The sequence below is a fragment of the Microcaecilia unicolor genome, chromosome 14 (assembly GCF_901765095.1).
Source record: "Microcaecilia unicolor chromosome 14, aMicUni1.1, whole genome shotgun sequence".
NCBI classification, from domain to species: domain Eukaryota; kingdom Metazoa; phylum Chordata; class Amphibia; order Gymnophiona; family Siphonopidae; genus Microcaecilia; species Microcaecilia unicolor.
Window position 1 is genome coordinate 45,682,659 of NC_044044.1, and position 27,834 is coordinate 45,710,492.

The following is a 27,834-nucleotide window of genomic DNA, read 5'->3' on the forward strand; positions in this document are numbered from 1 at the left end:
CCTTAATGGGACGCACCAGTGATGAAATGGGAATGGGAAGAAATTCGAGCATCTTCTTGGCCAAGGGAGGCTGGAGCTGGGCGGGCCACAGTTTGAAGGTATCTGTAAGGCCTCCGAAATCTGAGAATGGTGAGGCAAGGAGTATGGAAAGTGGGATTCCAGCATTTTTTTGTTTTTAGAAATGGTTTCTCTCTATTCTTGTGTTCCCACAAAATATGCAGGTTTTATCCCCCTCTTGTCCGCCACCACTACCCAGTCCATAAGCCTTTCTTGCAAAATCATCCAGTCTTGAAATGATACAACCAGGCAATGTAGCCTCTAGAAAACTTTTAGATGTCGAATATAAGAACATAAGTGTTTCATCCAGCTAAAAAGTTTGACTTTCACGAAACAAGCAAAAATGTAAAAAAAAAAGTAAAATGTAAAAAGTGGTTTGGTCCAGTCATTTAATAATATAAAAAAAAGTTGATGTTTTGAATTAGTTCTGTAATGTCCTTTCAGACTGCTGCAGAGTCAGACCTGGTATCAGAAGTGGGATGAACTCAAAGAGTTCAGATGCCCCCCCCCCCCTCACTGCCAGCCCCTCAATTCCACATTTTACGCCATCTCAAAACAAATCCTATCAAAAATGAGGAAAATACGATGACAAATTCAGAACTGTCATTTTTTTCCCTTTTCAGATCTTGATGTTGTATGTAAAAAAAAAAAAACACCCCAAACCTGTAAACAAAAGCCCTGAATAATTTCTTACCGGATCTCTGTATCTTCCTCGGAATACAGTAAAGAAAAGAGGAATTCAAAAAATATATAGAGATATATAAGTATAGAAACACAATTCCATAGCAGGAAATGTTCTTCCAACTGCTGCTTCAGGCTATGATGGTTTTAGTGTTCAAATTATTAACAAAAAACCCAGCGATGCAGTCCTACTTGAGGTAATAGATTGGGAACCTGATCGTATGAGGAAATCAGAGCGAAAGGACCCCTGGCTCTGTGTCACAGGTGAAACTGTTCAACGTACGGGCTTAAAAAAAAAAAAATTTAAAGTTTGATCCATTTGTAACCGCTCCTCCCTGTCCACGTTTTCTTGTCCTGAATGGTCAGTTGAAGACAGCGGACGGAGGTCTTTTTCCAGCATCTGTGAAACCGTTCCCTACAGGGTCCCAATGCAGGCGGGATTCCCAGCGAGTCCATTTTTACAAAGAAAAGTTTCTCGTAAAAAAAAAATCATAAAAAATATTCATGGTTTCCTTTACTTTTTCATCCTCTCTTTTACGTTCGGACATCACTTTCACAGTGTCCTTTCTGTTAGGAAAATATTCGAATGGCTTGGGTGGCTGAAGAGTGGCAAACAGGGCACTCGGGTTCATTTCTCTCACAGATCCGGACAGCGCATTCCATGCAGAAGAGATTATGGCCACAGGGCACCAGAGCGGCAGTCACCTCGCTTTCAAAGCACACCATGCACTCCCGGCTGCCGGACACTGAACCCCGGGTGCCAGCCAGCTTGGTAAAGCCAGCAAGTGCCTCGCCGGCGCACCTCCGGGTCAATGCATCCTGGCCAGAAGCAGATCGGTGACAGCCTGTCCGCTGCTGCTTGCAGAAGAGCACAGAACCGGGACTGCTGTTCTCTTGCCCAGCCCAGACGGCGGGGGTCCCGGCTTCCTGCGCCCCATAATATCCTCCATCTTGTTTGCCCGTGCTGTAGCCCGGGAAAAGGTAGCCATAGCCAAATTCACCCTGATCGCCCAACCTTGGCGTCTCATAGCCCGGCTCCCCCAGGCTGTTCTGGCGGAAGGTGGAAAGCGGCTTGCAGCCCGGGGTGGGTTGTGCCCTCCAGCCATCTGCTGGGTAGCCAGGCTCGGGGCTACTGCCACCTGCCGGCAGAAGCTCATTCTCATTGCCATACTCCAGGATTTTCCCGGTGCGCACGGCAATGTGGGTCTCAATCTCCTCTCGTGCCCGCTCCACATTGCCCGGGGCGCCAGTGATCTCAAAAACGGGATCCCGGTCACGGCTGGGAGTCAGGATGTAGGTGCTTGTTTGTTGCTGGATTCGTTTCACCGTGGCACCCTTGGGTCCCACTACCAACCCCACCACCCGGTAGGGCACACGGACCCGGATGGTGACCTGGCCCGGGAGGGCGGGGGCGCTGCTGAATCCACCCCCGCCACCTGCTGCCTTGTTGCGAGATGCCCGGATCATGGAGAAGTGCTCAGCCGCTGAAATGATCTCTCGCCTAGCCATGGCGACATCCTCCCGCCGTCCCGTCACCATGAACACCGGCTCCTCGCCACGCACTGGGGTCTTGATGTAAGTATTGGTCTTTGCCCGGAGAGCTTTGATTTTGCAGCCTGGGTGGGGGGAGGGGGAAGAGGGGGGTAAAAAAGAGAGAGAGAGAGAGACTTTACTAAACATCAGACATTGATTTGAACACAAAGTTCTATGTTTCAACTACTTTTGAGGATTTTATCTCTATGCCTCAGTTCTAATCCCAGCTCTGCCCTGCCCGCTCCGAAACCCACCCAGGGTTAAATGATTCAATGTTTCACTTAAGGGTCCTGAGGATTATAGGGTTTAGAAAACTGGAATGTTTCTGAAGGGGTGCATAGTGTTACAATGTAACACTACATGAACTGAGGTTGGAGTATGGACGGAAAAAAGTTCCCGCCCTTATGTCTCTGTGCAACCTATCAGAAAGTAGCGTGATCTTGGACTAGCTCTCAGATAGGCTGAAAGAGCAGCCAGGGGAGTGACACCTGGAAACATGTCAGTCAAAATGTACTGTTAATTCACAAATCTGCTGTCTCCATTTTGACATCTTTTAAGTTCATTCAGACTTTTCACAATCAGATTTATAGTTCATGCCTGGGAAGCTATTAATTAGTGCAGAACAATTCTAAAATCTCATTCTATGCAGCTGCTCCCACTACAGGAATCTGAGTAAATGGGTTGAAGGGGGGGGGCACTGTACTGATTGTTATCAGAACCCCCCCCCCCCCCAATTGTCATGCTGATACATATAAAAGCATGAATACAACATAGACAGCTAAAGAGAGGAACTTCTATCAGAGCTCCGGGCTTGCATCACACCGATAGTGCACGAATACAGCACGGACAGCTGAAAAGCAGCCTTCATTAAATCTCCACGATGGCTTCACACTGATAAAGTATGAATACAGCATGGAAAGATGAAGAGCAGTTCTCCATCAAAGCTCCAGACTTTCACACTGTACATATAAAGCACAGATTCAGCACAGACAGCTGGACCTTCATCAGAGCTCCAATCTGGCTTCATGCTGATAGCTATAAAGCACGAATACAGCACGGACAGATGAAGAGCAGACCATCACAGCTCCCGGCCAGCTTCACACTGATAACACAACATGGAGAGCTGAAGAGCGGACCTTAATCAGAACTCCAGGCTGGTGTCAAACTGAAGCATTAATACAGCACAGAACAGAGCTTCATCAGAGCTCCAGCCTGGCTTCACATTGATAAACCATGAATACAGCATGGACAGCTGAAGAGCACAGAGCTTCGTGAGAGCTCCGGGACAGCTTCACACTGATACATATAAAGCATGAATACAGCACAGACAACAGACCTTCATTAGAGCTCCAGGCGAGTTTCACACTAATAAAACATGAATACAGCACGGACAGCTGAAAAGCAAGCTCAGAGCTGCAGGACGGCTTCACACTTATACATATATAAAAGCATGAATACAGCAGAGACAGCTGAAGAACAGATTAACGTGCACATCTTGTTTTCCAAGAAACTCCAAAAGTACTACTACTACTATTTAGCATTGTTATAGCGCTACAAAGCGTAGTACGCAGCGCTGCACAAACATAGAAGAAAGACAGTCCCTGCTCAAAGAGCTTACATTCTAATAGACAAAAAATAAAGCAAGCAAATCAATTAATGTGTAGAGGAAAGAGGAGAGGAGGGTAGGTGGGGGCAAGTGGTTACAAGTCAAAAGCAATGTTAAAGAGGTGGGCTTTCTATCTAGATTTAAAGATGGTCAAGGATGGGGCAAGACGTAGGGGCTCAGGAAGTCTATTTTAAAGAACAGACGACAGCTCAGAAGACAGAAAGAGCTCTGTTCTGGGAACAGGAGAGAAGACGAGGGCTAAGGTGCAAGGGAGGCTGGCAGCATCTGGCTTCCACCAGGCATCCAGGATGCGAGAGGAGAGGTTTGGGTACCTTACACACAGACGAGGGGAGGGAAGAAATGGGAATCCTAACAAAGGCTCCTGCATCAGGCCCCTATGTGCAGTCTCCGAAAGTCACACACTTTTTTCTGCTAAATTGGGGGATGGCGAATAGCATGCCCAGGCCACACTCCTGCTCTCTGGAGACTTCTTTTGTCCAGCATACTCTCTTCCCCCTCCCCATCACACACACACATACACACACACACACACACACGGGCTCTCACCCCATCCCACATGTGCTATTCCTCAGCATTCAAAAGCCCTTATAAGAATCTTTACTTGCAAGAACAATCCAGCCAACTGCTTTATGAGGAATCAGCAGGGACCCCGCCACCCCCCAATTCCTGCATGATTAAGGTCCTCCCCAGAGTTTACTTGATACTGACATCCTTCTGTACCAACCCCCTTCCCCTGGGATCAGTTCCAGTAATGGAAGGTCCTAAGGATGCTGGAAAGCGCAGAGCACCTCCTGGGGTGCGACAGCAATCTTCGTATCCATATGGACGAAAACAGGACCTCGGCTTCTCCTCGCTTACTCTACACTGGGAATGGGCTCAGCTACCCCACCACAGAGGCAAATCGTTTCCTCCCTCTCCTCCCTATTTTGAAAGCGGTGCTTGGCTCCTCTCCCTCGGTCACTTAGGCAAGGAGAGAGTGTTGCAGGCCTGGGACAAAACAACTGCTGAAGGAATTCTACAGGGGTTTGAAGGCCTGACCTGCGCTAGACAGCTGAGTCCTCCTTTTATGGGTCACTCCTCCCAGGAGGCCAGACAGCAGCTGTCCACCACACCAAACCTCAAGGCTGAGGTGTTTTTTTTTTATTTTTTTATTATTATTACTTTTAAAGTAACAGTATGACACCTGCAGGGACTTCCAGAGCTAGGCTGGAGACTCAAGGGGTGGGGGCAGGGGGATATCACTGGAGACCTGCCTGCAGGGACTTCCAGAGCTAGGCTGGAGACTCAAGGGGTGGGGGCAGGGGGATATCACTGGAGACCTGCTTCTGCTCTTTACGGCGAGACTTGGCTGTGGTGGATAGAGTTCAGGAGACGCAATCATGCAGCACCTCAAATCTCCTGCCACTGGGATCTACAGTGGGGAAATCATGGTGTTTCTGTGCTGTTTGTCATCAAAAACCTGAACTAGGTTTTTTTTTCAAAATAAACAAATTCCACAAACAAGCATAAAAAAAAATAGTAAACCCCCATTAAAACTTTATCTTCCCATAAATTAATCCAGAATCCATGCAGTGATAAAATCTATAATCACAGACATAATTAAACTTGAGGAATATAGAACATTGAACCAACCCCATTAAACAAAAGTGTTACTTCCTACACAACGGTATTTGAATTATACCATGCCAGAAAGGTTTGCAAAGCTTTTTAAAGGAAGCAATTGGCCCACGTTTAAGGGCTGTCAATTTACTCAAATAAGCAGCTTGAACTAGCTGTTGTACTGGCCACCTTAAGCCTTTTTAAATTTCTCAATCGATGACTGTTTTTACCTAGCTAACTAGCCACGGCAGCCACGAACCTGATGGTACCCTTATGAATTACTGGCCTTTTTTCACATGGCACACCAAAACATTTCCAGTTCTCACTCCATGGGACCATTTTACTTACTGGACTGGTCACTTAATCCCCCAGCAAAATTAATTAACATAATGGCTTTATGCCAGATTAAAAGCCACTACAGCACAACTCTGAAAAAAAAATTTGATAGAATAAATTGCATTTATCACCTTTCATCCATAATAAGATCCCACTGCAGCAGACAGCTTTACATTTCCACATATATGCATGCAGGCCACCTCCAAGGTGGAAAGTCCTTCTGATCAATTTTGTTAGAATTTCCCCAATCAACCTAAGTCAATGGGGGGCCTGGGAAGATATAAGCAACATGCTTTATCATAGAAATGTAGGTCAGTTTGAAAACGAGCGAAACAAGATCAGAGGTCTCCTAAATTCAACCCTCCCAACTGTTTTAACATGGAAACCGATTTTTCTACAAGAGAAAAAAAAAAAAAAAAAACCAGATCCTTTTCAGACAAGACACATACCCTAGGTAAAACCAAGCTGGGTTTACCTGCAGTACCCAGGAGAATGCACACTTGACTTTCCAAATGGGTTTCCTGTCTGCCATGAGTCTGATTCAACCTACAGACACCTCTCAAAAGCTGCTGCAAGACAGCTGTCTTTATGTGGTGCAGGCACATCATTAATTTGGCTCGGTTTGGGTAATAAAGTGTCATAAAATAAAATAAATATCAACCAGACAAAAAAAAAAAAAACAGGCTTCCTCAGAACAGCAAGCAAGGATGCTGGACCTCATGTCAGAATCAGCCTCTGCCTGGAATGAGAACTGAGGGGAGGGGGTGCTGGAATCTATCCGCCAACTCCCCGATACCAAGACACACACACAGATATATTATGTGGCTACAATGTCCTTTATCATCCTGGGGGCTTCCTTTCTCCAAGATCCCCCTTCCCCTAGCATCATCCAGCACACACCCACATCCTCTATTGTTCAGATAATGTCTACCAGCTTTGGGACCAATCACTCTCTGCATCTCTCAACCGCACCCCCCTGCCCCCCTGGGAAACACCAAGGTTTTAATATTGCCCCCACCCCAACCCCCACCGTGTCAAAGTCCCATCTGCTCCGGTTCTGAGTCATGCCCGGTGTAGAAGGTTTATCCAAGGTCCTCAGCACCAAACAACCATCAGGTTACTGCTCTCCAAAGAGCACTTTCAGGAATTCCCCCTCCCGCCCCCTGCTTCAGAACCCAAAACTTCAGAATCGCACCAAGATCCTTGCTAGGAAGAGCCCCAATGCCCCCCCTCCTCCTTTCAAAGGCTGCTTCTCCTCCAGAAGGGCTGACAGCCCAGGGAAGCTGGTGGGTGTGGTGTCTCGCTTCACCCCTCTCTCTCCCCCCCCCCTCCTTTCTTCCTAATCATTTGAAAGGGACAAAAGCAGCATCAGTGGGAAAGTGCTGGACAGCTCTGAAAATACAGCCTGGGAGGGGGGGTTTCCCTCAATTCCTCCCCAGCTTTGGAGGGGGGGGGGGGGTGACAAGAACCCGCAGGTCTGGGAGTCCAAGAATTTTAAGAGGCATGCAACTTTCAGGGATGTTACTGAACCTTTGAAGTCTTCCTTAGGATTCACTCCCACCCCTCCCCAACTCTACAGCCTAACAAAGACAGATGGAAGGGTATTTTGGGGGAGGAGGAGTTCACAGTCTCTCCTCCTTATTCAGTGCAAACAATGGTCACCTCCTAGCATTTTGGATCTTAATGTGGCTCTCTTTAAATAAAAAATGTATATAGTTTTTTTGTTGGGGGGGGGGGGCTACATTCCACTACAAACTAAATGGAAAAATAAAGCAAATAAGAAAAAAAGGGGGGAATCCCCACTTCCATGTTTGCACTAATTCTCAGCCCCCCCCCCCCCCCTTTCCACTGCCAGGTTGCCCATTGTTTCTGCCACTTTTAAAGTGATGATGACTTGTCTCCAAATTAAAAACAAGCCACTTGCATGCAGAGGGCAGGCCTGAGGAGAGGGGGGGGGGGGGGGTTGGAAGGAGTGGTCCAGCGCCTGAAAACTTTGAGTGCCCCGGGATGGGCTCTCTCTCCTGGGGGGGGGGGGGGGCTTCTTTCTTACCTTGTCTGCCCACGATCTCGGCCACGTGCTCCGAGCTGGGCACCGGCACGCATTCGGTGGTGTTGGAGCTCTTGAGCCGGAGCTCGGCTTCCTTGTACAGGCTGCACAGTTTGCCCTCCTGCCCCTTGGGGCCGGGGCTCTTGCTGGGGCCGCAGCCGCTGCTGCCGCTGCTGCTGCCGCCGTTGGTGGTGCTGCTGTGGTGGTTGTTGTTGTTGGTGGTGGTGCTGCTGCCGTCGTCGGCCGCGTCCCCCCCCAGCCCCAGCAGGCAGAGCTGGTCCAGGGCGAGCTGCAGGGCGCGATCGTCCTCCAGCACCCGGTCCTTGGCCAAGCCCGAGCCCAGATCGCCAAAGACCCCGTCCCTTTCCATCATCTCCGAGAGCACCAGGCTAGGCATGGCTAACAAAGACTCGGGGAACAAAGAGGGGAAAGAAAGAAGCCAGGGAGAGAGAGGGACCCTCCGCCCACCTCCCTCTACTGGCCAGCCCCCTCTGCTTCGACTGTAACCCGAGCCTGCCACTTCCAGATCCTTTGCAGGGCGGGGGGCAAGAAAAGCATCTTCTGCTCTAGCCACGCCTGGATCGCTGGCACAGGCAGGCAGCCAGCCCGCAGCTAACTCTTTTGTTTTAAATTCCCTGGCTGCTGCATGCAACCTGCCCCTCGGGATTCTGGGAATTGTAGTCTCTCTCTCCCTCCCCTCCCCCCACACTCACTCCTCCTCCTCCTCCTCCTCCCTCTTAGCTTGCTTCCCGGTCCAGAAACCTGGGGATCGGGGAGGAAACCCAGCCCTGCGGATCCTGGGAGGTGCAGGGAAGCTCTTCGGGACAGGGAGCCCCGAAGGTTGGCTCAGCTTACCTATCAGAAGAGTTGAATTTAATCTCTACGCCCTTTGGAAATGAGACAGTATGTATGACCACAGTCCTTTACATTATTCGTATGGCAGGTCCCAGGGACCCACAATCTAGTTAAACACACATAGAAAACTCCAGTAAATTTATATTTATTCACTGCAGATACCAATTTAGATTGTATGCCCTCGGGAGCAGGGACCTTTGTGCTATACCTGAATCCTAACTCAGCTTCAGCTAGTGCTAGGAAGCCAAGTCATTATATCCAAATGCAGAAAACCTGCTTAAATACAACTGGTGCATCGTTGTGTTAGGAGTTCTGCATTCCCTGAGGCCTGTGAGGGTGAGTACTGAGTCTTTCTCTGTAGCCTGTGGCATCTTCTCCTCTTAAATCGTAAACCCCTGGGCACCTCTAACAGACAGCAACCCCGACTCGCCAACCGGGAGCATATCGGACTGTGAAATTGGCACAAGAAGCCAGGAGGTGCCAGCAAACGTGGGCGCTGAAGGTCTGAGCTCTTAGAAAATTAAAAGCAGAGTATTCCATTCTCACCCCTCTAGTACTGAACAGATACACATAAGGGATGGTCCTTGCTTCCAGGAGCTTACAGTCAAGTCATGACAGATGGACAAGACAAATAGGATGCTTCAGGAAATGTCTTTATTGCGGAGAACCATCCCCCCCCCCCCCCCCCAGTTGCTGAGGATTAGCTGGCCCTATAGACAAATCATTTAACAATAGAAATTGCAGCTAAGACAAAGAAAACAGGCTAATTTACCAAAGCACTGTACACTGCACTGATAACATTGAAAAGGGAATTATTTACCAAAGAAGTGCCCACTGCACTGATAACACTGAAAGAGGTTGATTTACCAAAGGAGTGTACACTGCACCAATAACACTGTCAAGGGAATGATTTACCAAGAAGTGAACACTGCACTGATAACAGTGAAAGAGGTTGATTTACCAAGGAGTGAGCACTGCACTGATAACTCTGAAAGAGGTTGATTAACCAAAGGAGTGTACACTGCACTAATAACATGGTCAAGGAGGGACTGATTTATTAGGGAGTGAATACTGCACTGATAACACTGAAAGAAGTTGATTAACCAAAGGCGTGTATACTGCACCAATAACATTGTCAAGGGACTGATTTACCAAGGAGTGAACACTGCACTGATAACACTGAAAGAGGTTGATTAACCAAAGGAGTGTACACTGCACCAATAACACTGTCAAGGGATTGATTTACCAAGAAGTGAACACTGCACTGATAACACTGAAAGAAGTTGATTAACCAAAGGAGTGTATACTGCACCAATAACACTGTCAAGGGACTGATTTACCAAGGAGTGAACACTGCACTGATAACTCTGAAAGAGGTTGATTAACCAATGGAGTGTACACTGCACTAATAACACTGTCAAGGAGGGACTGATTTACCAAGGAGTGAACACTGCACTGATAACACTGAAAGAAGTTGATTAACCAAAGGAGTGTACACTGCACCTATAACACTGTCAAGGGACTGATTTACCAAGGCAAGAACACTGCACTGATAACAGTGAGAAAGGTTGATTAACCAAAGGCGTGTACACTGCACCTATAACACTGTCAAGGGACTGATTTACCAAGGAGTGAACACTGCACTGATAACACTGAAAAAGGTTGATTAACCAAAGGAGTGTACACTGCACCGATAACACTGTCAAGGGACTGATTTACCAAGGAGTGAACACTGCACTGATAACACTGAAAAAGGTTGATTAACCAAAGGAGTGTACACTGCACCGATAACACTGTCAAGGGACTGATTTACCAAGAAGTGAACACTGCACTGATAATACCGAATAAGGTCAATTTACCACAGGAGTGCATGTAGCATCCATAATACTGAAAAGGGACTGATCTGCTAACGGAGTGTGGGCTGTTCCAATAATGTGGAATTCCCATGGTTTTCACCAGTCAAATTTATTGATCAAAGTATCACTTGTTGCACGGCCCTGGGGAAAGCCCAGTTTCCCAGCAGTCCCAAGCCTGAATAACGTAACCTGGGTGACCCTTATCCCTTTGGATTCTGCGCTCCTGGAAACCATTAAGCCAAGGCTAGTAGCCGACAGGATGGATGGAGGTAGCGCCTTCTTAGCAAGTGGTTCATAGCCTGTTTACATGAGGCACAGAGGTTGATATCCTGATGGGAATTCCAGTACAGTAACAAGAGGGCCTATTAATGAAATTATGTCAGCAGCCTCCCAAGATGCTGAGACAGCGACATCACTTTATCTGAACAGAGGGAAAAAAATAGCAGAGAGAGAGGTGTGCATGAGTGCCAGGCAAGGCAGAAGGGATGAGGGAGTTGAAATCCCCTGATAATCCCCTGGGTGGTTTTTTTTCATTAAGGATTTCTGTAGGTAACTTTTTATATTTACTGCAGAAGTGTCTTCTGCATGCTGGACAGATAAAATTTGCTCATGCTGTATTCAGTAATTTCTTCAGATGAAACCTCTGCCAGCTGCAGGTGCTTCGCCTCTCAAACTGCTTTCGAAAACAAGCTCTAACAAATGTCTTTTGGTGAGATCCATAGGCTTGAAATAGGCTCAGATACAAAACCAGTGGTATCCAAGGGTGGAAAATGCAGTTGCCTCCAAGCATGGACTAGACAGCACCTGTGAAATACTTTAGATGTTTAAATAGCTAAGAATTCAATAAAATTAAGATGCAGACAATACTCCAACAGTGAGATGGGGGGGGGGGGGGGGGGGGGCTGCCTAGTCTTTTTGGACTATATGTACCAAGGAGATTGGAGAAAGAACAGGAGATGGCAGAACCATGCTTTGTCCATTATTGGGACTGAAGTCAGTACGTGGAGCTTGTTGCCCTATCAATTACATTGTTTTGGGTGTACCAAGATGGCGGCAGCAGCGGCTGCATTTGGGACAATGAAAACCTCCTTGGGTGGATTGGCTTCAGCTTTCTGATGTCACATTGCTTCCTGCTCTGTCTGCAGCCTCCATGATATATACAATCAGGGCTTTTTTTGAGGGGGTACTTGGGGGTACTGAGCACCGGCACCTTTTCCATTGTCTGCTGAAATTGACCCATGGTCCCCAAGTTTTAATGAAAGAAGTCAGGCTTTACACACCAATTGTGCCTTGTCCTAGATTCTGTGACTGGTTGCAGGGGGCCTGGCTATTGTGGGGTGGGTGACCGTGGGTCCCTCAAAGATCACCCCACCCCTGAAGGGTGGCCTGGCATTTGAGTACCGGCACCCTTTTTTGCTTGAAAAAAGGTGCTGTATACAATTATCAATTAGTTATTGAGAGGTTGTGTGTGTGCACTCAGTGTAAAGAGATTCTGCCCCTCAGAAAATGAGTATAATCTCTGGAGGCCAGATTGGCAAACTAAGGGAACTGAGGAAGACAGAGAGCTATATAGAGAATATTTGCAGGGATGTAATAAAGCAGTCCCACCTCCAGAGCTGCCAAGTTACACAGTTCTGATTGTGCTGCATTATAGGTCCTGCAGAATTGATTTCAATGGGTTTTAATCAGGGACTACAAATATCCAACAACTTTGTACTCTCAAAATCAGGAATGGCCAAAAACTTCGTCCTGGAACCGGGCAACATGGCAACTCTCATCTCCGCTTTGACAGCCTCTAAACTGCCTTGGAAGTCAAAGGTCACCTGGCAAGACAGCATCACCTTCATGAGAGAGGAAGCAATCCTGTAGCCAGGACCTGTCCTCAAGGTGATTAGTATCTTCTGGTACTAACTATGTTTCCGGTAGCATATGCCCAGGAAGGGAGAGTTAGGATGACCTTTGTAGTTGGTGATTCAATTGTTAGGAATGCAGATAGCTGGGTGGCTGGTGGATGTTAGGATCTGCCTGTTTGGTGCAAAGGTTGTGGACCTGCTATATCATCTAGATAGGATTTTAAACAGTGCTGGGAAGGAGCCAGATGCTTTGGCACTTTGTCGGTACCAATGATATAGGAAGGTGCACGGGAGAGGTTCTGGAAACTACATTTAGGATTTGGGTAGAAAGTTTTAGGTACTTATTTGTGACCTGAAGAAGGTTCTGCCTTTGAGCTAGTCAAAAGTGTTTTAACTTAGTCCAATTAAAAGAAAAATACTCATCTTTTTTTTTTTTTGGGGGGGGGGGGGGTGCGTTTTATTTCTATTTTTTTTTTACCTAGGTAAAAAGTTGAAATCCAGAACCTTCAGGGTGGCATTGTCAGAAATGCTCTTGCTGTAATTTCATTGTTGGCGTGCGTCCAATTCATGCGTCCAAAAAATAATTTTTATTTTTGGATGCGCGTAGGTTATTACCACCCGGTCACCGTGTGAGTCTTTACCACTAGGTCAATGGCTGGCGGACAGGAATGTCATTGTACTTGGATTGCTGGACCATGCTGAAAAGGGCTTGTCAGAAGGTATCCAGACAGATTACTACTACAAGAAAATTCTGACTGAGTGACCAAAGAGATCTGATAGGTCTATATAAAATAAGAAAGCGTGATTAAAAAAACGGAGAAAAATTTAGGCAGATGAAGACCCTGTGGCCTATCCAGTCTGCCCATCCATGCCATCTACCCTCCCTATCGCTCCCTTAAGAGATCCTATGGACTTGTCCCAAGCTCTCAAGCTCAGATACTGTTTTCATCTCCACCACATCCACTGGGAGGCCATTCCACAAACTCACCACCCTTTCCGTGAAGACGTATTTCCTTAGGTTACTTTTGAGTCTACCCCCTTTCACCTTCGTCCTATGGCCCCTCGTTCCAAAATGGAGTTACCGCATGAGTACCGCGTGGCTCTTGCTGTAATTTCATTGTTGGTGTGCGTCCAATACACGCGTCCGAAAAACAAATTTTTATTTTTGGATGCGCGTAGGTCATTACCACCCGGTTACCGCGTGAGTCTTTACCACTAGGTCAATGGCTTGCGGACAGGAATGACATTGTACTTGGATTGTTGGACCATGCTGAAAAGGGCTTGTCAGAAGGTATCCAGACAGATTACTACTACAGAATTTGGTATCACCCACAAAGAGGCAAACCTTACCAGACAGCCCTTCAGCAATATCGCTTACACAAATGTTAAGAAGACGCGGCCCAAGAACCAAACTTTGCAGTACACCGCTGGTAACATCCTTTTCCTCAGCCTGAGCTCCATTTGCCACTATCATCTGTCATCTTCCACTCAACCAGTTCCTAACCCAGCCACTCATTTTAGGGCCCATACCGAGGACACTCCGTTTATTTATTAGTCTCTGTGGAACCGTGTCAAAGGCTTTGCTAAAATCTAAATACACCACATCTAGCGCTCTCCCTCGATCCAACTCGCTGGTCTCCCAGTCAAGAAAATTAATCAGATTTGTCTGATAAGACCTGTCTCTAGTGAAACCATATTGCCTCAGGTCCTGTAATCCATTGGATTCCAAAACCTTTATTTATTTAACATCATTTATACCCCACATTTTCCAACCACTGGCAGGCAGGGCCGCCGAGAGCCAGAGCCGGGCCCGGGACAAGGCAGCCCCCGGCCCCCCCACCCCACCCGAGGTCATCGTCGCCACCGGGCCCCCCCCTCCACCCGCTACCGGGCCCTGAACTAACCTTAAACGCCTCCTTCCTTTCACCACCTTCGCGGCAAGCAGCAGCAGGGCAGACCTCTCCTTCCTTCCATGCTCCGCCCTCACGGACGTTACGTCAGGCGAGGGCAGGACACGGAAGGAAGGAGTGGCCTGCCCTGCTGCTGCTTGCCGCGAAGGTGGTGAAAGGAAAGGAAGGAGGCGTTTAAGGTTAGTTAGTTCGGGAGCGACGGCGGGCGGGCCTGACTGCAGTGGCGCCGGGCCCCCTCTGGAGGCCTGGGCCCGGGGACTTTTGTCCCCCCTGCCCCCCCTCTCAGCGGCCCTGCTGGCAGGCTCAATGTGGCTTACAACATTTCAGAAACAAACAGTAAAGTACAATAAAGTGAAAGTGATATGGATGGCTTAAAGTTACAGGGGTAAGGTAAAGTAATTGAGTTCACAAGGTCTTTATAGGATTTGTAGTCCAGGAATCACGGATGCAGGACGGGATCTTTAGGGTAAGCTTGCCCAAATAAGTCGGTCTTGAGAGACTTCCCGAAAGTCAGATGATCTTGAATCGTTTTTACAGATTCAGACAATGCATTCCACAAATTGCAACTTGGGCGTTTTGGCCAGGTGGATGGGTTTTTGTGACCATTTTGAGATATCCATCTGCTTCGGAAATGAGCCCCTTTAGTGGAGTGGAACATTAGGGGATACACCGTGAAGTCACCAAGTGGAATATTTAAAATAAATAGAGAAAATACTTTTTCGCTCATCATATAATTAAGCTCTGGAATTTGATTCAGGAGGATGTGGTAAAAGCAGGTAGTCTAGCTGTGTTTACATAAAAAGTGTGGTCAGGTTCCTGGAGGAAAAGCCCACAAAGTGTTATTAAGGTAGACCTGGGGAAAGGCATTGCTTATCATGGAGTCTTGCTATTATTTGGGATCCTGCCAGATACTTGTGACCTGGATTGGCCACTACTGGAAACAATGTACTGGCTAGATGGACCTTTGGTCTGACTTAGTATGGCAAGGCTTATGTTCTTGTAAAATGTCCACAACATGCATCTCAGCATCAAGAGACCTTTGACAGAAAGTGCTTTATATCATAGTGTGTGGAGCTTTGGCCCCGAGAAAACCCATTCTCATCAGATAACCTCTATGGGCATCGATAAATGTTCCCACTGCCACTCAGTTTAATTCAAACACATGCCTGCTGAGGTATCTCCTTCTTTCTTCTCTAAGGGTAGCAGAACTATGAGTCCCTGCATGCAACAGGGCAGCACAAGGACTGGAGCAACCACTCCGGGTGGAACTGGATAACAAACATAGTAATATGACGACAGATAAAGGCCAAATTGCCCATCCAGTCTGCCCATCCTCCGTAATCCTTAATCAGTGACGTTTCTAGAGGGGCTGACACCCGGGGTGGATCGCCAATGCAACCCGCCCCCCTGGGTGCAGCGCCCCCCCCCAGTGCAGCACGACCCCCCCCCCCAGCGAAAGGACACCCCCCATCCCAGCGAAAGAACCCCCCCGGGTGCACGCCGCTGGGGGGGTGCTGCGCGCCAGTCAGCGTCATTCGTTTCCATGCTCCCTCTGCCCCGGAACAGGTTACTTCCTGTTCCGGGGCAGAGGGAGCATGGAAACGAACGACGCTGACCGGCGCACGGCACCCCCCCAGCGGCGTGCACCCAGGGTGGACCGCCCCCCCCCTTGGTAAGCCACTGCCCTTAACACTCCTCCTTTTCCTAAGGGATCCCACATGCTTGTCCCATGTTTCTTAAACTTGGGTCACAAGAATCCGAGGGAACGGTACAATATCGGGGGGCGAAGTACTTCTGTGTACAAAGCTGTGTACAAGACGGCAGCTCCAGCATTCCCAGCTCTACTGTGCCTCTGCCGGGCTCATATATCATAGTGGTAAAATAGGTTAGGACAGTGGTCCCCAAACCCGATCCTAGAGGCACCCCAGCCAGTCAGGTTTTCAGGATACCCACAATAAATATTCATGAGAGAGATCTGCATGCACCGCCTCCACTGCATGCAAATCTCTCTCATGAATATTTATCGTGCATATCTTGAAAACCTGACTGGCTGGGGTGCCTCCAGGGCCAGGTTTGGGAACCACTGGGTCTTGGGTAGGGTGAACACACTGTTTAATTCTGTTATATCTTTTGTACTCAAGGTGCAGTCTTATTATGAAGTGATACAGACTGTGGCGTTATAATCATTTTGTTTTAATAATTTCTAACATTCTGTTTGCTGCCGTCACCACACACTGGGCAGAAGATTTCAATGTATTGCCCATAATGGTACCCAAATCTTTTTTTCCCTGGGTGGAATTTCTTATTGTGTAACTAAACTTTAGGCGGTATGTGCATCACTTCGTACTTCTCCATATTAAATGTAATATCTGCCATTTGGATGCCAGGGCTGGTCCCTGCCACTAGGTGGATAATGCACCTGCGTAGGGCGGCAGAATTTGAGAAGCTGTGGCTTCCGTGTAGCGGGAGAACAGCGCTTCGATTCTTTTCAGCACTGCACTGGGCCTTTAAGCACAGATTCACGTTCAAATGTTGCCACTTCCTGTCCCCTCCAGCAGGAAGAGGAGGAGGGACTTGACAACGTTTGAGTGCAGGCCAGTGGTGGAAGGCCCTGTGCTGTGTTGGTGCTTCTTTGGTCCTGGGTAAAGGTGGCAGAGGGAGAAGATGCTTGACATGGGAGAGATGCTGGACACAGGGAACATGTAGAGAAGGGAAGATGAAATGCTGGAGACCTTGGGGGACAGGGAAGGGGAGAGGAGATGCTGAACACCTTGGGAGGAGGGTAGGGAGGGGAAGGAAAGATGCTGGCCACCTGGGGGGTGTAGGAAGGAGAGATACTGGACACTTTGGGAGGAGAGGTAGAGAGGGGGGGGTGCTGGACACCTGGGGGGATATGGAGATGATGGCTACATGGGGAGCGTAGGGAGGGGAAGTGGAGATGCTGGACTGTGGGGGTGGTAGGGCCTTCAACTGCCTTGGGGGGGGGGGGGGGGAGAGGTGTCACATGTCTGAAGGTATCTCCCTTGAGCTTGCCCTGCACAATCAACTTTGAATAAACTTGTGTCCTTTTTGGATATCTTTACTTGACCCGTACATATATTTTTTTTCCTGTTGACTAAACTTTCTTTTCTTGCTTGATCCAGTCCCAGGGGGAATACAGCTTTCTCCAGGATGCAGAAGGATCCATCCTTGCCCATAACCCTGCAGAACGGCTCTCTGGCTCCTTCTGACCCGAAGCTGAGCGTTGGACCATGCCAAGCACCCGAGTCCTGCCCTCTGTCCAGTTCAAATCCTTCCTCTTGGGTCAGTGGCTCAAGAAGTGGCAGGCTTCACCCAAGGCTTTCATTTAAAGAGTTCTGGTGAGTTTTCACAAGTGAAACTGTTTCGAAGAGTCCTTTGATTAAAGACATGTATTTACATATTGTGTTGACATTGTAAGTAGTAGACCACATACTTTGTATTGTTATTTGAATATTTTTACTGCTGTAACTGACTATTGCTCATGTTTGCTTTATTCTTACTGTACACGTCCTTGAATGAAATCTTTCAAAAAGGTGGTAAATAAATCCTAATAAATATATATTTACTTATATACTGTCTGCAAGCCCCAAATCTGTCAAAGCAGTGTACATTCAAGTACAGTAGGTTTTTTTTCCTATCCCTGGAGGGCCCACAAGCTAAGTTGATACCTAAGATAATGGAGGATGGCCGTGAATCATAAGGAGCTCCAGTGGGATTTCAACTGGACTCCCCTGGTTCTCAGCCTTTTGCTCTAACCGTGAGGTGACTCCTGGATTTAGACAATCCAGTTGCTCTTTTTTGTATTATTGGAGAAGTCTGGGGTTCCTCTTGGACCTGGTTTTATCAGAGCAATCTTGCCTTTTGGATTCTGTATTTATTGTCTGTGCTGGCTAAGCGGTTCACCAGAATTCCAGAGAATGTAGTTATTGGCCACAGAAGGCCTCTCGGTACCTGGGCCTGTTGCATTGCCTGAGTTTGTGCTGACACTCCAGTATTGTTCCGGAAGTGCCTCAGAAGTTGCAGGGCGCAGTAGTTCTGTAAGTGTGAGGGAACATGAGAATCGGTGTAGATGATACTTAAACCTCCCCCTTCCCCCCCACCACCATCACAAATCCTGGGATTCACTAACCTCTGAACAGAGATTCACAGTGTCCTGTTTTTGAAATGTGATAACCCTAACCCAAACCCTAAAATAATCCAAATACCTTACTATGCTGTATGGTTTTTGTATTCCGCTAATTTCCATCCAGATTCAATTATAAGAAATCCTATATTCTAGCACCTTCATCCTCATCCTCACCAAAATCCAAATACCAGTTCCACCCTATGCGCTAAAATGTTCCCTCATTCTAACTGCAACCCATACTCAAACCCTAACCAAAACCCCAGTTCTAAACCAACTCTCTAAACCTTGCCCTAAACTAAACCCAAAATCCCAGACCTAATCTGTATCTCTATACCTTACTCTAGCTCAAAGCCTAAACCTTAGATCAAACTAAATCTCTAAATCTTATTCTAACCAAAACCCCAAACCCTAGACCTAATCTAAATATCTAAACTTTACTGTAACCCAAAATCTCAGACCTAATCCAAACCTCTAAACCTTACCCTAACCAAAGCCTAACCCCTAAACCTAATTTAAATCTTCCAACCTTGCTCTAACCCAAAGCTAAACACAAAACTGTAGACCTAATCTAAGTCTCTAAACTTACTCTAACCTACTCCCCCAAGCCCAGACCTTATCCAAATCTCTAAACCTTACCCAAAACCCCAGACATAATCCAAATTTCTAAACCTTACCCTAACCCAAGCCCAAACCGTAAAATTTATGAGAACTCTAAATTCAAACCCCCAAACCAATCCTCTTTCTTAACCTTGAGCCACACCCTTAATCAAACCCCTAAATTCAAAGCCAAACCTTAATCCTCACCCAACCCATAACCTTGACTTAGAACCTAACTCTATTCTAAACCGAACCCTAACTTTAACTCCTGTATCTAATTTCAGTTCTATCTCAAACTCCTAAACTAATCCAAACTCTAATCCTATCCCAAATCTTATCCCTGGACATATCTAGAGGGCCCAGAGCAGAAGTAGATTTTATTAAATTATGTAATCTACAGTTTGTTTTCTTAAAACATTTCTGATTTCTGAAGGCTCTCAGAACTAAGTTGACATGACCCAGACTGTAAAGTGTGTTCAATCCATTCTCAGCTTCACAGGGTGCATCTACTTCATGCCAGTCCTCGCAGAGGGCATCTACTCTATGTTAATCTTTTCAGTGTATCCACTCCATGCCAGTCCTCACAGAATGCATTCACTCCATGCCAATCCTAGCAGAGGGCATTCACTCCATGCCAGTTCTAACAGAGTGCTTCCTCTCCTTTCCAGTCCTAGCAACAGGCATCTGGTCTTTGCCAATCCTCACTGAGGGCATCCAGTCCATGCCAGTCCTTCCAGAGTGTATCCACTCTATGCCAGTCCTCACAGAGGGCATCCACTCTATACTAGTCCTTCTAAAGTGTATCCATGCCAGTCCTAGCAGAGGACACCCACACCATACCAGTTCTACCAGAGTGTAGCCTCTTCATGTCAATCCTCGCAGAGGGCATCTGCTCCTTGTCAATTGTTGCACAGGGTATGCTCTCCATGCCAGTCCTAGCAGTACTCGAAGAGGGCACCCAGTCCATGCCAGTCCTACCAGTGCACATCTGCTCCATTCTCATCCTCGCAGAGTGCACTCACTGCATCTCCATTCTTGCCAAATGCCTCCATTCCCTTCCCAATCAGCAGAGAGTTGAAATTAGGAGATGTGTGAGATTTGCATGGGGGTGTAGTAGGTACAGGAGAAGAATTTTCTAGTATCTCAGGAATGAGGGGTGGTTGGGGAGGGGCCTTCTCCAAAAAAAGTAGTGCCTGCAATTACTTCTTAGATGAATCTCGGGGGACAGTGATCTGTCATGGTACCTCCGGGGGGGCTTCTAAGGTGTTCAGGGCTGGAAAGTGGCTGACAGTCGCTTCATGAACTGGCAAAGTGGAGCCAGCATCACAAGCCATGCTTACTCAGCTAGCGCCATGTGCACTCATGTAGCACTTACTACTAATACTACTTAACATTTCTATAGCGCTACTAGGGTTACGCAGCGCTGTACAGTTTAACAGAGAAGGACAGTCCTTGCTCAAGGAGCTTACAATCTAAAGGACAAATGTGCAGTCAGTCAAATAGGGCAGTCAAATTGGGGCCCCCTGTCAGTGAGCTTCTGTGCTAAATCAGCCACTTATCAATGGCATTAGCACACTGTATGCTGCTTTTCAGGGTTATTAGTGCTGTGTGCACTTCTGTGGTTCATTGGCCCCTTTTCAGTGTTATTGATGCAGTGTGCATCCCTTTAGTAAATACTCAGCCTCTTTCCAGTATTATCGGTGCAGGGCACACTCCTTTGGTAATTCATGTCCTTTTCAGGGTTATCAGTGCAGTGTGCAGTCCTTTGTGTAGTTGTCAATGATACGTTGAAACCTTCTGCTCAGTGTGCTGCTGTGGCTAAGAAAGCAAATAGAATGTTAGGTATTATTAGGAAAGGAATGGAAAACAAAAATGAGGATGTTATAATGCCTTTGTATCGCTCCATGGTGCGACCGCACCTTGAGTATTGTGTTCAATTCTGGTCGCCACATCTCAAAAAAGATATAGTGGAATTAGAAAAGGTGCAGAGAAGGGCGACAAAAATGATAAAGGGGATGAGACGACTTCCCTATGAGGAAAGGCTAAAGTGGCTAGGGCTCTTCAGCTTGGAGAAAAGGTGGCTGAGGGGAGATATGATAAAGGTCTATAAAATAATGAGTGGAGTTGAACGGGTAGATGTGAAGCGTCTGTTCACGCTTTCCAAAAAATACTAGGACTAGGGGGTATGCGATGAAGCTACAATGTAGTAAATTTAAAACAAATTGGAGAAAATATTTCTTCACTCAACGTGTAATTAAACTCTCGAATTCGTTGCCAGAGAATGTCGTAAAGGCGGTTAGCTTAGCGGAGTTTTAAAAAGGTTTGGTCGGCTTCCTAAAGGAAAAGTCCATAGACCGTTATTAAATGGACTTGGGGAAAATCCACTATTTCTGGAATAAGCAGTATAAAATGTTTTTGTACATTTTTGAGATCTTGCCAGGTATTTGTGACCTGGATTGGCCACTGTTGGAAACAGGATGCTGGGCTCGATGGACCTTTGGTCTTTCCTGGAATGGCAATACTTATGTAGGTATCAGTGCAGTGTGCAGATCTTTAGTACATCTTCCCCTTTTTAGTATTATCGGTGCAGTGTGCACTCCTTTGGTAAACCAGTCCTTTTTCAGAGTTATCAGTGCAGTGTGCGGTCCTTTGGTAAACCAGTATCAGTGCAGATCTTTCGTACACCAGTCCTTGTTCAGTGTTATTGCAGGGTGTACTCTTTCAGTAAACTGGTTTCTTGTCAGTGTTATCAGTGCAGTGTGCAGTTAATTTGGTAAACTGGTATCAGTGCAGTTCTTTAGTATATCCTCCCCTTTTTGGTCTTATTGGTGCAGTCTGCACTCCTTTGGTAAACCAGTCCTCTTTCAGGGTTATCAGTGCAGTGTGCAGATCTTTTGTAAATCAGTCCTTGTTCATTGTTATTGCAGTGTGCAATCTTTGGGCAAACTGGTTTCTTGTCAGTGTTATCAGTGCAGTGCGCATTCATTTGGCATATGGACAATTTTGCGGTGTTATTGGCACGGTGTGGGCTCTTTTGGCATATCAGTCAATTATTTTTTTGTGTCATCGATGCAGTGTGCCCTTCTTTGACTGCCCTCTAGCCCCTGCATTCTACCTTTGACAGATGCTGCTAGAATTGGACATTTGTATGGTATTATACTTCTCCAGTCCAAAAGGATGGGTTGAGCCAGTCCTGGATTTACTCCTAAATTATACAGGCCTCATGATTAATTTTCTCTAGTCAAGTTGTGGCATGCTTTCACAAGGTTGATTTAAAGAACTGGCTGGAATGATTTCTACTTTTTCATGATGGATTATTGGATTTCTCTGTGTAACAGGTGTCCCATCGCCCCGCAGTCAGTTCTGTGACTTGGATTTTCTATGTCTGGCTGTTGGCCAATGAATCTGTAAAGAAGGAAAACCTAGACGACTCCCCTTCATCTCTCCAGCTCCAGGGCTGGCTTACCCAGTAGGAATTAGGCGGTAGCCTAGGGTGGCAACTATGGGAGGGAGGGGGGGGGGGGGGGGAAGGTGCAGCTGCAGTCAAAGGAAAACAATAGGACCTGACAGCCACATAATCTCAGACAACCATCAGTTTGCACCCCTGTACCCTCAGGAATTTCTAAAAGCCATTGACCAGGCTAAATGGACTGTTTCAATGGTTCCCAAACCTGTCCTGGGGGCTCCCCAGCCGGTCGGGTTTTCAGGATATCTACAATAACTATGCATGAAATAGATTTGCATACAATGGAGGGCATGCCTGCAAATGTTCTGACATCCAACTGGGTGGGTCTGTTCCAAAGACTAGGCTGAGAACCCCTGACTTAAAGTTAGAAATCATCCGCCTAATCCGGGTTTGTCCAAGTTCAGTCCTCAAAGACCACAAACTGGTCTGGTTTTCAAGATATCACTAATGAGAGAGATTTACCTACATACTACCTCCAATTCATGGGCGTAATTTGACAGTTTCATTTGGGGGGGGGCAAAGGGTGGGGTGTGTCTCTCTCGATCTCCTTCAAGACCCCCCCCCACCTCCGCCACCACCACAGCACTGGAGTATTCCAGTGGCGTTCAGTATCACCCCCCCCCCCCATCTCCCAATCCCCCAAGCTGCAATCAGCCTCAACGAAAGAAGCACGCACACTGCTTTAGACCTGCCCCGGAAGCCCTTTTCTCTTCTACTGTTTCCCGCCTACGCGGGAACAGGAAGTTGAAGGCGAAATAAAGGCTTCCGGGGGCAGGTGTAAAGCAGCGTGCGTGCTGCTTTCTTGCAGAGGCTGACGGCGGCTCGAGGGATTCGAGGGTGAGGTGGCAGCTCGTTCAAGGGGGCACTGCCCCCCAAAAAATTATGCCCATGCTCCAATTGTATGCAAATAAAGCATGCATATTGATTAAGGCTATCCTGAAACTCCGATCTGGTTACAGCCCTCGAAGACTGAACTTGGGATAAGCCTGGCCCAGTCATTGCAGGAGGGATGCTCTATCCTAACCTCCAGGGCTGCAAATGGGTCTATTTAAGTACGCAAATGTGGAATGCATTACCAACAGCAGTGAAAGCGATACATGACCATCTACAATTCAGGCGGACTTTGAAGACCTATCTGTTTTGTAAGGCCTACCCTGCTGTTTCCGATTAGCAGCCTCAACACTGCACTGATTTAAAAGACAAAGTTATTTCTTATATCTCTGCCATTTTTGTGCCCTTTCGTATATGTCATGTATATGTTCTAACTTATGCTTTAGTTTTGCTAAGTACTTTGCAATCTTCATAAGAAGAGGTTGTCTTGTTTCGTTTGATAATTGACCGCAATCTTACACTTGAGAGCCAAGTAAACTCCACTACTAAGAAAATGTTCCACTCAATGTGGAAACTTAAACGTGCAAAACCGTTCTTCCCGAGGGAAATTTTCCGTAACCTAATACAATCAGTGGTTCTAAGCCATGTAGACTACTGCAACGGAATCTACGCGGGATGTAAAGAACAACTCAGTAAGAAACTCCAGACCGCCCAAAACACAGCAGCCAGGCTGATATTCGGTAAATCACGATTTGAAAGTGCCAAACCCCTCTGAGAGAAACTGCACTGGCTACCGATCAAAGAACGTATTACCTTCAAAATCTGCACCCTGGTCCACAAAATCTACGGCAAAGTCCCAGGCTACATGACAGACCTCATAGATCTACCAACCAGAAACACAACCAGATCATCACAAACCTTCACTACCCAAACTGCAAAGGACTCAAATACAAAGCAACCTACGCATCCAGCTTCTCCTATATAAGCACGCGACTATGGAATGCACTGCCAAAAGCAGTGAAACAAATCTGCGACCATCTAAACTTCAGGAAATCACTAAAAACCAACCTGTTCAAAAAGGCATACCCTACCGACCCAACATAAAGGCCCAAACTCTGCAACACAGCAACACCAAAGATCGTACCGGACACTTTTTATAACCTTCCCTATCTTCGACCCTAATTGTACCTGAAACACATCTACCTTAGTGACCACAACATCACCTTGTATTTGTTCCTCCACCGGACTTGGCGAACGCCTTCACGGTACTATGTAAGCCACATTGAGCCTGCAAATAGGTGGGAAAATGTGGGATATAAATGTAACAAATAAATAATCTGTGGAACATTCATTTGTGAAGTGTATTTGGGTCATTTTTTAATATACTACTACTATAAATCATTTCTATAGCGCTACCAGTCGTACGCAGCGCTTCACAATTGAACATGAAGAAAAGATAGTCCCTGCTCAAAAGAGCTTACAATCTAAATCAGGACAGACAGACAGGGCTAATAAGAGATAAGGGAAGGACAGGCAGATAGGACACACGGGGGGAAAAAAGGGACTATTGAAGAGAGGAAGACAAGATAAAGGTTACGAGCAGATGACAAGTTAGGAATTAAAAGCAGCATCAAACAGGTAGGCCTTTAGCCCGGATTTGAAGGCGGCCAGGGATGAAGCTTGACGTAACGGCTCAGGAAGCCTATTCCAGGCATAAGGTGCGGCGAGACAAACGGATCGGAGTCTGGAGTTAGCGATGGAGGAGAAGGGTGCAATTAGGAGAACTTTTGTGGTAGCCAGGGCACAACCTCAACTTACTTCTGTTGCTTTACCTCTGCCACTTCTACTACTACTACTACTACTACTAATTTCTAAAGCGCAATTAGATGTATGCAGCGCTGTACACATATATGCAGGTACTTTCTCTGTCCCTAGTGGACTGACAGTCTAAGTTTTTGTACCTGGGGCAATGGAGGGTTAAGTGACTTGCCCTGGGTCACAAGGAGCTGCAGTGGGAATTGAACCCAGTTCTCCAGGATCTCAGTCCGCCGCACTAACCATTAGGCTGTTCCTTCAGAAGAGGTGCCAGGGGTCCAGAGTGGAATCATGCCATGTCCCCCTTCCTCAGAGATGCCAAGTTACCACTTCCACTGCATGCAAATTTCTCTTGTGCGTTCAGGATGGATATTCTGAAAAGCAGACTGGCGTGGTGTGTCTCGAAGACTGGATTGACAATCCCTGCCTCAGGCACAGCATTGTCAATAAACTACAACTCCCAGAATGCTTTATGCCCCCCAATTAGGTCTTAGCATCAACAGCCTGAGTTGCAAAAAAATCTCCAGCTCCCAGCAGGCTTTGCACGCCCAACTTGTGACCCTCCACTGGTAATATCATTAGTGTGCTGATTCCCCTGGGCTTCATCCCAGTAAGATGAATAGCGGCCGAGGAGGAAGGGAAGAACCGGGACAGGGGAAATGCTCAGCAGGCGGCTGAGCTGTGGTGAAGAGTGAAGGCGAGCAGATGGGTTTCAAGCTGGTGCCTGGGGATGATCTGCGCCTTCTCTGTTCCTTATAAAAAGGAAAACCCACTGCTGCGGAAAGCAAACCTAGACGAGGCAGTTATTTCTTCTAGAAAATGGAGAGCATCTGCAGCTGGAAGGGCAGGACCGGTCCCTCTCCGCACCTGCGGGCTTACACGGTGCGGCAAAATGAGCCTGTGCCAGCTCGGAGACTTTAAACCAGTGCTCAGCTTTTGGGCTCCCTTCTGTGCTGCGGATGCCACATGGATGAAATCTCAGTACTGAGGCATTGATTAGAGACTCCTGGTCAGAGAGAAAGCAGTGACAGATGGGGGCACCTGCTGCCTCTTTCCATGTAGCACCATCCAGACATGCTGGATCTCTTCCAGGGACCAAATTAGACAGATAGGAGTTGGATATCAGAAAGTGCTTTTCTGACCCACGCCGTGGCAAAATACTTGAAACAGAGCCCGCAGCGTAGATTGTATGAGAGAGTCGATGCGTTGAGAAAGGGCGAGCATCTGCATTTCTTGCAAGTGACCTCCTTCGGCGTCTTCCTGTGTCCAGGCAAGTGGCATTGTGTGGCAAACGACCTAAATCAGGGGTGTCTAATCTCAGCCCTGGCCAGGTCGGGTTTTCAGGATTTTCCCAATGAATATGCAGTGTATGCAATTTGATCTCATGCATATTCATTGAGGAAATCCTGAAAAGCCGACTGGATTGCGGCGCTCGAGGACCGAGGTAGGACAACCCTGACCTAAATGGTCCAACCTGTGAGGAAACGGTGAAGAAGCTGTGTTTATTTTGTCTGGGGAAAGGGAGACTAAGGGACAACCTAGCAGGAGTCTTCAGATATAGAAAAAAAACAGGGTTTATTTTTAGAGATGGGGGTGGGTTATTGTAGATGTAATTTTAGGAGAATTCATTATATATTCTGATTACTATATGCTTTGATTTGCTATGTAACACACTGTGTACATTTTTCAGAAAGCCAACTTATGTGTTCAAAAATTAGACTATGTGAAAGAAGGGGTTAGATTTGATTCCTCACGTTTTCCAAATCAAACTCAAGATGCGTCATAATTCAGGTAAACAAGTTTTTCTCCCTGTCTCGGAGAGCTTACACGCAAGTTGTACCTGAGGCAGTGGAGGGAGAAGTGATGTGTTGAAGGCCATTAGGAGTATGAGTGGGATTCAAGCCTTGGCTTCCCTGGTTTTTAACCCCCCACTAGGCCTGCTCCTCCAGTGGGAAAGGGATGGGATTTAATATACTGCCTTTCTGTCATTAAAATCGAAGCGGTTTACATATTATATACAGGTGCCTGGGTTAAGTGGTTTGCCCAGAGTCACAAGGAGCTGCAGTGGGCATCAAACCCAGTGTCTCTGGTTTGAAGGCCACTCCACCAGCTTCCCATCCCCACTGGAGACAAAGGAATGGGCTTAAGTCATGAGGGGAAAAATGTGGGGTTGCAAAGAGAAGGAACTTTCTGACTGCTCACACCCATTTCAGTCCTAGCTAAGGGGTAAGTTACATTCAGGTAGGGTAGGTATTTCCCTGTCCCCAGAGGGCTCAGGCCATTGGGTGTTAGAACAGGAGGTGTCAGAAGCCTGGGCATCTTTAAGAGCAGGTCAGACACACATCTGTGTGAGATGGCACTGAGGTGGGGGACAGATTAGATGTCCCCCCCCCCCCCCCCCGAGGTCCCCTTCCAGTCCCATCTATGATTATATGGGAAGAAAAGTGTAAATTTCTGTAACAGGCCTGATCTCTTTCCTAGAATGTCCTTGGGCTCAAGACTAGGTGATGAGGTTTAAGGAAAACTCAGAGTCCTTCTCTTCTTGTCTCTCTGTCTTCCGTTCTTTTTCCGTAGTTCCTTTATGACCCAAGATGTGGACTGCAAGAGAATGGTTCAACGACAGA

At 47.1% G+C, this 27,834-nt stretch overlaps 1 protein-coding gene across 1 annotated transcript; it reads right to left on the reverse strand.

The window, feature by feature from the left end:
* Positions 1-1,308: 1,308 nt before the first annotated feature.
* Positions 1,309-8,277, reverse strand: MEX3A (mex-3 RNA binding family member A). The gene is given in 4 exon segments (XM_030188235.1): positions 1,309-2,354; positions 7,884-8,003; positions 8,006-8,136; positions 8,138-8,277. Coding segments are annotated over 4 exon segments (1,437 nt in total).
* Between the last annotated feature and the right edge of the window lie 19,557 nt (positions 8,278-27,834).